The sequence below is a fragment of the Sus scrofa genome, chromosome 4, assembly GCF_000003025.6.
Source record: "Sus scrofa isolate TJ Tabasco breed Duroc chromosome 4, Sscrofa11.1, whole genome shotgun sequence".
NCBI lineage: Eukaryota > Metazoa > Chordata > Mammalia > Artiodactyla > Suidae > Sus > Sus scrofa.
Window position 1 is genome coordinate 90,532,818 of NC_010446.5, and position 10,238 is coordinate 90,543,055.

General features: G+C 51.2%; 1 protein-coding gene across 1 annotated transcript; it reads left to right on the top strand.

Annotated features, from left to right (window-relative positions):
- SLAMF9 (SLAM family member 9) lies at positions 2,531 to 5,678 on the top strand. The gene is made up of 4 exons (XM_013996877.2): positions 2,531 to 2,925; positions 3,365 to 3,706; positions 4,491 to 4,766; positions 5,115 to 5,678. Exons 1-4 carry the CDS (start codon positions 2,637 to 2,639, stop codon positions 5,315 to 5,317), a joined length of 1,110 nt encoding a protein of 369 aa, XP_013852331.2. The 5' UTR covers positions 2,531 to 2,636; the 3' UTR covers positions 5,318 to 5,678.

Here is a 10,238-nt window from a genome sequence, read left to right on the forward strand (position 1 = left end):
GCAGGCAGCTGCAGCTCCAACTGGACCCCTAGCCTGGGAACCTCCATATGCTGCAGGTGCGGCCTTAAAAAAAGAAGAAAATCCTATTCTGAGACGGGCTTTCTCCACACTGGACTGGGAGGGCTTAAGTGAGGGTGGAAAAGGGAGTAATGGAAATTATTTCCCTCTGCTCAATAAGCATAATGTACTGTTTCTGAAGACAGGTTTAATCAATCTGCACTCAGTCCCCTTTTGTCTGATCAGCATATTCACTGCGGCAGCCACAAAGGTGCCCCTGGATCTCCTTGCAAGAGAGAACTCATCTTCAGCTGCAAGGGGTGCAGTTAACTGACAGTATCCAGCTGCAGCACCTGCAGGACTCACGCGCTTCCTGGGGAGTCCCAGTGACTGCACAGTGAGGGGTGGGGAGCTCCGCTCCAGGGCTCCCTGCTGAGTTAGCAGGGACTGTCTGCTCAGCATCTCAGTTCCAGGCTCATTTTTGCTTCCTTCCCTTTTCATCTTTTACAGGCATCTCCGCCCCCCACCCTCCCTCCCCACACACATTAAACCTCTTTCCCTCCTAACTCTAGCTTCTGCTCCTCAGAGAACCTAACTCATACGCTCACCTTTTCAACTGAGTATTTTCTTCCTCGCTTTAATTTGATTTTTAAAAAATGAGGTTATATTTAAAAGTTTTCATACTGAGACTGAGAGACCTGATCTATCTTTTCAAAAAAATCCCCATCCCTGAGGTTTGATGTTCATATAAATTGAACTTGAAGAACTATCTATTTCATTCTTCACTTAGCAGATCTGACTTATCTTTGAGGTCTCAGCTTAAATATTATTTCTCCTTGAAAGCCTTTCCCCAACCCTCTGACTTCAACTTTGTTAAATTCCTTTGTCACAGGCTCTCCTGATTTCTCCTTCTGTAGGACTCCTCAAATTTGCAGTTACTTTGTGGTTGTGGTCAGTTGTTGGCCTCTGTTCTCCATGAAGTTGTGATCTAAAATTATTTTTTGTTTGTTTGTTTCCTTTCTTTTTAGGGCTACACCCACGGCATATGGAGGTTCCCAGGTTAGGGGTCCAATCGGAGCTACAGCTGCCGGCCTACACCATAGCCATAGCAACTCAGGATCCGAGGTGTGTCTGCAACCTACACCTCAGCTCATGGCAATGCCAGATCCTTAACCCTCTGAGCAAGGCCAGGGATCAGACCCACATCCTCATGGATACTAGTCAGTTTCCAATGAACCACAGTGGGAACACCTACGATCTAAAATTCTTGGTCATCGATAATCCCCCAGCAGTTAGGACAGTGTCTGGGCCAAAGAAGTTCCTCAAAAAATATTTGATTGAGTGTGTAATTTGCTAATCTAAAGGTTTGGGATGTTGGAATTCCCATTGTGGCTCAGCTGGTTATAAACCTGACTAGCATCCATGAGGATGCCCGTTCGACCCCTGGCCTTGCTCAGTTGGTTAAGGATCTGGTGTTGCTGCAAGCTGTGGTGTAGGTTACAGATGGCGCTCAGATCCAGTATTGCCGTGGCTGTGGTGTAGGCCAGCAGCTGTAGCTCCAATTAGACCCCCTAGCCTGGGAACTTCCATGTGCTTTAGGTGCGGCCATAAAAAGAAAAAGAAAAAGAAAAAAGGCAAGGTGTGGGATGTTGGCAGAGCACCAGAACTGAACATATCTGCCTCCCTTGTGCCCTTGGTCTTGAGGGCATCACTCTTGCTTCCTGATCACAGTGAGACTCAAAGAATTCAGTACCAGAAGAAACTAAAGTGTCCCATCTGAGTACCCAGCTGATGCCAGAGACATGGTAGAGTATCCAACAATCCAAGATTATTCAGTCTAAGCTTGAATATCAGAGACAGAAACTACCTTGCAAGGCCACCATTGCGTCCCGGACTGCTCTGACCATCAGCTTTCCTATAGCTTTGGTCCATATCACGTTCTCACAGAATGATTTAAAGTCTTTTGATAATATCAACAATTTAGATTGGCTTGCTGGTCCAAACTGCTTTTTGTCAAGAGGGTTGAAATTTCTCTTCCTGTGAAAAATCGTTCAGATGGGAACATTAACTAACTTGAAATAGAAAGACCTCATTCATTCATCTATTCCAAAAATATCAGTTAGGTGCTATGTGTGTCTGGCATGGGGACCAGCCACAGGAGGACATCCAGAGATGTCCCAAAAGATGGAGTCAGCCTAGGGAGAGAAAAATGTTTATAAAATCAAATGATCACAGCAACACAGGAACGGCCAAGGGAGAGCCAAAGCAGGGTATCCTGGGAGCCAAATGACAGGCCTGCATAGAAAGTGTAAGAGTTTGGAGTTGACATTGTGGCTCAGTGGAAACAATCCAACTAGTATCCACGAGGATATGGGTTCGAGCCCTGTTCTTGCTCAGCAGGTTAAGGATCCAGCGTTGCGTGAACTGTGCTGTAGGTCACAGACATGGCTTGGACCCTGCATTGCTATGGCTGTGGCAGGCAGCTGTAGCTCAAAAAAAAAAAAAAAAAAAAAAAGAAAGAAAAAGAAAAAAAGTGTAAGGCTTTGGGGAAGGTGGTATGCCTAGTTGGGGGTCTGGGAACACAGAAGTGAGGGATCTAGGAAGGCTTCATTTAGGAAGTGGGATTTCAGCTGAGTTTGATGAACAGGAAACGTGAGTCAGTGGATAAGCCATCTTGCCAATCAGGCTCAAAGAGAGAACTCTTCCCAAGATGGACAGGGAGGGGCTTTGCGAAATGGAGGAAGTTAGAGCCGCTAGATAGGGTGAGAATAATTTCCCACTCCTCAGGACTGTCAACCAGTCACTCTGTCTCTAGCAGCGTCCTGACAGCTTGTCTTCGGGAGCTGCCCAGGCCACACCTCCTGAGGCGCAGGACTGCTGATATGGGAGCTCTTCCCTGGCTGCTCCTCCTCTTGCTGTTCCAGGAAGGTGAGGCAGGCAATCAGCTCCAGGACAAGAGTATCTCTTTCTGCCTCTGTTCTCCTCTTCTGCTGGGCTGGGGGCAAGCAGGGCACCTCCTTTGGGACTGAAGCCTTCAGCACTGCTGGAGTGAAGAGGACTAGGGTGTGGCTTCGGCGCAGGACCAGGAGATGAGGAAAGCTGGGGCTATGGGAGTGGTATTAGCCCCAAGGACAGCTAGTGGAGAGGAGAAAATTTGGAAGGTGAGAGCACAGAGGGCAGCCAAGCCCTGTTAGGTGCTCAAGTCAGGGGCAGCAAAAACCTAGAGCCAGAAGAGGCAGCTGGAGGACCAGACGGAGTGTGGGTCATAGAAACTACTCAATTGAGATTGAGACCAGGATCCCTCGGCCAGAATCAGCAGCCCAGAGGCAGCTGCTGGGCTGTTCCCATCTCCTATCTTTATCTGCAGCTGACGGGGACTCTGGAGATGGTGTGGAGACCAAGGAAGTGGCTGCGGTCCTTCAGGAGTCCATCAGTCTCCCCCTGGAGATACCCCTGGATGAAGAGGTTGAGAGCATCATCTGGTTCTCCCACAGAAGGCTCGCCACCGTGGTGCCAGGGAAAGGGGGCCATCCAGGTACCATCACAGTGACCGACCCTAAATACCAGGGCCGAGTGAGCTTTCTGGAGCCCACCTTCTCCCTGCATATCAGCAATCTGAGCTGGGAGGACTCGGGGTCTTACCAAGCTCAAGTCAACCTGAGGACATCCCAGATCTTCACTACGCAGCATTACAATCTCCATGTCTACCGTGAGTCTTACTGGGAACCATAAAGCTGCTTTTTTCTGGCTCTCTGGAGCTTCCCACACAAAGGATCAAGGGTCATAGGACTTCCAGGTGTAGCTTGAGGGTCTGGGATTGGCAGGCAGACTGTCTCCAGTGTGCCCCACCCCAGTATCTGAGCTGCAGGCAGTGACCTGGACGAGGAGGCCCTGGCACTGAGGCTGTTCCCATGAATGTGCCCAAGGCATCAAGAGGGATCAGGGGCTTTGTCTACAGATGTCTAGGGAGGCTGTCTCTCCCAGTGAGATTTCTCATCCTGGGCATGAATGCCACCTCCACCCTTAAGCCCTTCATCCGCCTGTGCGTTTGGAGGGCTACTAATCAGTGTCTGTACTCTTCCTAAACGCAAATTTCTTCTGAGTGCCTGTGACATAGATGGATTATCTCTCTTGCGTCTTGCAGAGACACTGATTAAAGTATAAATGCCCCTAGGAGGGGTGATGACATTTTCTGGGATCAAGGAGGCAGGACAGAGAGCTTGGAGGAAGGTGGGGTGCAAAGATAAGAGAGGGGAGTCAAGGCATACAGGAGAGGTAGAAGATGCTGGAGGCAGCTCTGTCTCTTAGTAGCTGCCCTGGGGATGCCGGGACCACAGGTTCGCTGGTGGCTGGGTTCTTTTACTTTGGTATGTTTGTCGTTTAGGTGAAGCAGATCTCAGCGGGCGGCATCCATACCCCAGTGTTGAAGAGCTTAGGAAAACAGACCCGACTCCCGATGACTTAGAGTGTCTTTGCATTCCTTCTTCATCTAGGACGGCTCTCAGAGCCTCACCTGACTGTGAAATTTGAGATCTCTGGGGAAGAAGGTACCTGCACCATGTCCCTGGCATGCTCCATAGAGAAAGCAGGCCTGGACGTGACCTACAGCTGGATATCCTGGGAGGATGGCACTGCCACGGCCCATGAAGGCTCTGTCCTCAGCACATCCTGGAGGCCCGGGGACAAGACCCTCTTGTATACCTGCAGGGCCAGCAACCCCGTCAGCAATGCCAGTTCCCGTCCCATCCCTGCTGGGCCCTTCTGTGCAGGTACCAGGGCCCCAGGGGAGAACACAGACTCTAGAACCTAACCCCTCCATGCCATGGAGACATCACCCTGGATTAGGGAGGGGCCCCCTTTTCCTCATGCTTCGTTTTAGGGCTCCCAGCTTCTAAAGGTCCCTTCTAGTCTCTCACTCAGCTTGAGATTGTGTGCTGCAATCTCAGCTCCTGAGACTCTATGACTGGATTATACGTTTCCTGAGATACTTGCCAAGGCCATCAACCACCGTGAACTTGAGACCCACCACCCACTGTGGAATTTGGGGTAGGTGTCTGCCCCCTAATCCAGACCTTCCCTTTGGGGAGCCCCTCTTTCCTTGCCTTCTTCTATTCCAGATCCAGGCTACCCTTCGGAGGCTTCCACGTCCTTCTGTCTCCTGGCCAAAGGGTTGCTGGTCCTCTTGCTTTTTGTAATTCTGGCTGTGGGGCTCTGGCTCATTCGAGTCAAGACCAGATGCAAGATGCCAAAAATGAGGAAGCTCAAGAGAAACAGGATGAGACTGAGAAAGAAGGGAAAGCCTGACCCCAGCCTGGCCTGATGGCCCCTTGGGGACCCCTGTCCTGAGGGATGTTTCTTCCCAGCCCCCGGGGATCCCTTCTTCTCCTCCCCCAGGCTCTTCTCCTCCAAGGGCGCCCAGGGGTGGGTGTCCCAAGGGCCATGGTCCCTGAGGGAAGATTGTCTGGCAATAAAGTCAGATTAGGTGACCCCACTCAGGAGGAGCTGTTTGGTCCTTCACTGGGTGACTCTGGCAAAACCTGTATCATCTATGTCTCTTCCATTCTAGGTGCCCTCCTCCGAGCCCACATGCCTCTCCCACAGCTGCCTTTGGGGGAGGAAAGTGAGTCAAAAAAACCCACTCCCATTGAGGTGTCAGGATGTTGTTTTTCACACCCACCCCATTCGTCACCAACACAGATAACATTTACACTTGAGTAAGAAAAGTGAGAAACTCCTTTTTTTTTTTTTTTTTTTTTTTTGTCTTTTAGGGCTGTAGCGCACACACAGTATATGGAGGTTCCCCGGCTAGGGGTCCATTTGGAGCTACAGCTGCTGGCCTGCACCACAGCCACAGTAACGTGGGATCCAAGCCGCGTCTGCGACCTATCCTACAGCTCGCGGCAACGCTGGACCCTTAACCCACTGATTGAGGCCAGGGGTAAAACCCGCAACCTCATGGATCCTAGTTGGGTTCGTTACTGCTGAGCCACAACAGGAAGCTGTGACTCCTGCATGGACGACTTTTAGGCACTGAGAACCCACATAAGAGCGATTACTGCTGTGGATTCTTCTGCTCTCAGCCCTCCTTCAACCCGGACGGATGAGTTCACTTAGCTAATGCAACCCACCCACCCTAGGCTCATGGCTGTCCTGCCTAGGAGCTATGAAGCACCCCAGTGCAGTCCCACTCAGGGTCTCAGTTGGGTCCGGGGACCTGTCAGTAGATGACTGGCGTCCCTGACGCCAGCTGCCCCAGAGGGATGGCAACTCGGCCGGATGAATAGCGGAGGTCCAGACCCTTGACCCCTGTCTGCCCTTGCTCTTACTGTGCTGTCTGTTCCTCCTGCATAGATTTGCATGTCTCACACCCTCTCTCCAGACTCTTGTCCTGGGTTACCCGCCCCCGACTCCCCTACAAAGGTCTTTATGTTCTTGCTCCTTCCCAAGCCCAGTGACCAGACTGAATGCCTCTCCCAGGCCAGATGCACCACTGCTTAAGTCTTGGTCACCCTCCCCAAATCAGGTCTCATGGATGCTACTTAATGTGGCTGCCATGGCAGCCTGGGGAGAGGGGCGGAGTGGGGAGGTATTGCAAGCCACTTGAGCCACAGGACGCACCTTGAGGAGTTCCTGTCATGGCTCAGGGGTAACGAACCTGACTAGCATCCATGAAGACACAGATTCAATCTCTGGCCTTGCTCCGTGGGTTAAGGATCTGGCATTGCTGTGAGCTGTGGTGTAGGTCGCAGATGAAGCTCAGATCCCCTGTTGCTGTGGATGTCTCTGATTCTACCCCTAGCCTGGGAACTTCCACGTACCTCAGGTGCAGCCCTTAAAAAAACAAAAACAAAAGCACAGGATTCAGCTTGAGAGTGAGTGATCTGAAGGAGGTGGTGTAAGAATACCGTTGGCAGAGCACTGGGTGGGACCTCAGAGATCTGGGCTGTGCTCTGCCTCTCGCCTCTGGCTTGGGACACTTTGCTCAGCAGGCATCCATGCAGGTGCTGCCCCTCTATACCAGGAACATGTGCTTTGAAGGAGAGGCAGGCACAGGGCCAGCTGACTGGTCCTCTTACAGGGACAGGGCTCAGTGACCGCCTTGGCTCCTAGAGGGGCAAGGAGAAATCTCCTGGGGGACTTTCAGAAGAGGGTCTGAGGGGTAGGGACAGGGTCGTGTGGCAGAAGCCATTCTGGATATCTCTCTGCACCTGGCTTTCCCCTCTCGGTGAGGAGAAAGACGCTGCCTTCTGGAGTGTCTTCCGAGAAGAGGAACACTGAGACTGTGAGGGGGCAATGGGACACACTGGAGAACCATGGAGACCAAGGATGGCTTTGGGGAAAAGAGGACACATGGACCAGGCCCTGGGACACCCCAGGAGGAGGGCTCCATGGTAGCCAAGAGGCAGAGTCTCCAGGGTTGGAAAGAAAGCAGGGTCAGGAGGTAAGTTGGGGCTTCCTACCTAGGTTTTTTGGTTTGTTTGTTTGTTTAGGGCTGCACCCACAGCACATGGAGGTTCCCAGGCTAGGGGTTGGAGCTGCGGCTGCTGGCCTACGCCACAGCCACAGCCACTTGGGATCCGAGCCGGGTCTGCAACCTACACCACAGCTCACAGCAGCACCGGATCCTTAACCCACTGAGCGAGGCCAGGGGTCGAACCCACATCCTCATGGATACCAGTCGGATTCATTTCCACTGAGCCACAATGGGAACTCCCTGCCTAGGTTTTTATGCAGGAGAGGAAGCCCCTCCGGGCTTAGGAAAGAGGAGGCGAGGGTGGAAAACTTGTCCCCACAGAGCAGCTAAGACGAGCAACGGATCCACGCTACTCCCTGAGGGCCTGAGTCCTTGTCCTGCTGGAAGGCAGCCCTTGGAGTTAGGCTGGTTCTTTGTGCCTCCCTTTGGCCCGAGCAGCCTGACCTCCAAAAAGGCCTGCAGTTCTCAGGCCAAGTCTGCAGCCCCCAATGCCTCCAACTCCTTTCCTACCTCTCCCAAGATGGAGTGGAAAAGGCCAACAGAAGGAAGTCCATCTTGCACACACATGGGCAGATCCTGTGTATTTCAGAGTCTGGGACAGGAAGTAAATAAGGTAATGACTCATCCCTGGATGGCTAGCCCAAGGCCTTCCCTGGAATTTGGCCAGGTCCCTTCTTCTCACACCCAGTCTCTGAATGGAGAAAGGCTGAGGTCCCCAAGCTGTCCAGAGCACCTGGAAGAGGAAAGCTCAGACACTCAAGAAGGTGGATGAGGAGTTCCCGTTGTGGCTCAGTGGTTAACGAATCCGACTAGGAACCATGAGGTTGCGGATTCGATCCCTGGCCTTGCTCAGTGGGTTAAGGATCCAGCGTTGCCGTGAGCTGTGGTGTAGGTCACAGATGCAGCTCGGATCCCACGTTGCTGTGGCTGTGGTGTAGGCCGGCGGCTACAGCTCCAATTGGACCCCTAGCCTGGGAACCTCCATATGCCGCAGGAGCAGCCCAAGAAAAAAAAAAAAAAAAAGGTGGACGATAAGCCCAGAGACACCCAGGCCTCTTCCCCTGCAGGAAGCCAGGATAATAATCCCGAGAGCACTTTACCTTTTGCAAAGTTTGTTCTCTTGAAAGAGGTGGGGAGAGGGTAATATTTAAGCTCCTATGTGTCAGTAACTGGGCTAGCAGAGGAAAGGCAGAAAAGACACCGTCTGCCCTCGAGGAACTCTTTGTGGGGTGTGTACAGACATAATTACAGAGGTGCGACAAGGGCTATGGGTGAAAGTGAAGGCGTGGTGGGAGGAGTCATCGATGGTGTCCTGGAAGAAGGAGGTAAACAGAATTTTGAACTGTGATTAGCAGTGAGTCAGGGAAGGGAGAGAAGTCATTCCAGCCAGATGAAGTGGAAAGCCACTGATACATGAACAAGCATCGCAAATTCTAGGGACTACAAGGCCACACGCTGCTGCCCTGGGATGAAGGGGTAGCTGATAAGTGGCTCTGGAGAAGTGGGCTGGGCCCCTCTGATAGGCTAAGGGCTCTGGGGAATTTAAGGAGGAACGAGACCCAGGGAGTTCCCATTGTGGCTCAGCGGGTTAAGAACCCGACTAGTGGAGTTCCTGTCGTGGCTCAGTGGTGAATGAATCCAACTAGGAACCATGAGGTTGCAGGTTCGATCCCTGGCCTTGCCCAGTGGGTTAAGAATCTGGTGTTGCCGTGAGCTATGGTGTAGATCACAGATGGAGCTCAGATCTGGTGTTGCTGCGCCTCTGGTGTAGGCCAGCAGCAACAGCTCCAATTAGACCCCTAGCGTGGGAACCTCCATATGCCATGGGTTCGGCCCTGAAAAGGACAAAAAGACAAAAAAAAAAAAAAAAAAAAAAACTCTTTTCTGATCAGGTGATAGGACCAGTGCTTATAGCATGTGGTCTGCAAAGTCCCTGGAATTGACAACATTGTCTGGTCTGGTCTTCTTGTCAATAAGTTAAATATAGGTGAGCTGGCTGATGCTTTGGTTAAGTAGAATCCCAGCTGGTTGAATAAACTTTCCCAGACAGTAATGACTATGGATGGAGGACAACCCAAAGGAAAATCTTTTGTTTTGAGCCTCAGGGACTAGTTTTATTAACTTTCACTTCTGGCATGGTGGGGGAACAATTAGAGCTAGGTTCCTTTCCTTACCAAAAAGCCAACAAGATGCATCTGAATCAGACCAAAATGACAATAATAATAAAACACAAAATAAATTTCCTGGGAAAAAAATGACCATATCAAACTTTTAAAATTGGAAACCTTTTTTTTTTGTTTAAGGGCCTCACCTGAGGCATATAGAAGTTTCCGGGCTAGGGGTCGAATTGGAGCTACAGCTGCCGGCCTACACCACAGCCACAGCAACTGGGAATCTGAGCAGCATCTGTGACCTACGCCGAAGCTCTCGGCAGTGCCAGATCCTTAACCCACTGAGCGAGGCCAGAGATCGAAACTGCATCCTCATGGATACTAGTCAGATTTGTTTCTGTGGCACCATGATGGGAACTCCTGGAAACCATTGTAAACCTCAACTTTACAAACAGTTATTTCAATGCCCAAATGAGATGAATTACCTCTCAGAAGAAAACACTAGAGACAGCAGAAATGAAACCTTTGAACCAGTGATATAGCCAATACTAACATGGCACCGGTGGGAGGTCTTTCCCATTGGTTGGTGAGGGCCCAAGATGTAAAAAAAGCCTCACTCTTTAGCCATCTTTCTGAGGCAGTCTGCCTGGCCTGGC

Excerpts from the sequence above, each read along its gene's own strand:
- SLAMF9 (XM_013996877.2), top strand. The coding sequence starts at position 2,637 with ATGAACAGGAAACGTGAGTCAGTGGATAAGCCATCTTGCCAATCAGGC. Across the intron at positions 2,926-3,364 it reads CCTCTTGCTGTTCCAGGAAG|CTGACGGGGACTCTGGAGAT; the intron begins GTGAGGCAGGCA and ends CTTTATCTGCAG. Across the intron at positions 3,707-4,490 it reads TTACAATCTCCATGTCTACC|GACGGCTCTCAGAGCCTCAC; the intron begins GTGAGTCTTACT and ends TTCTTCATCTAG.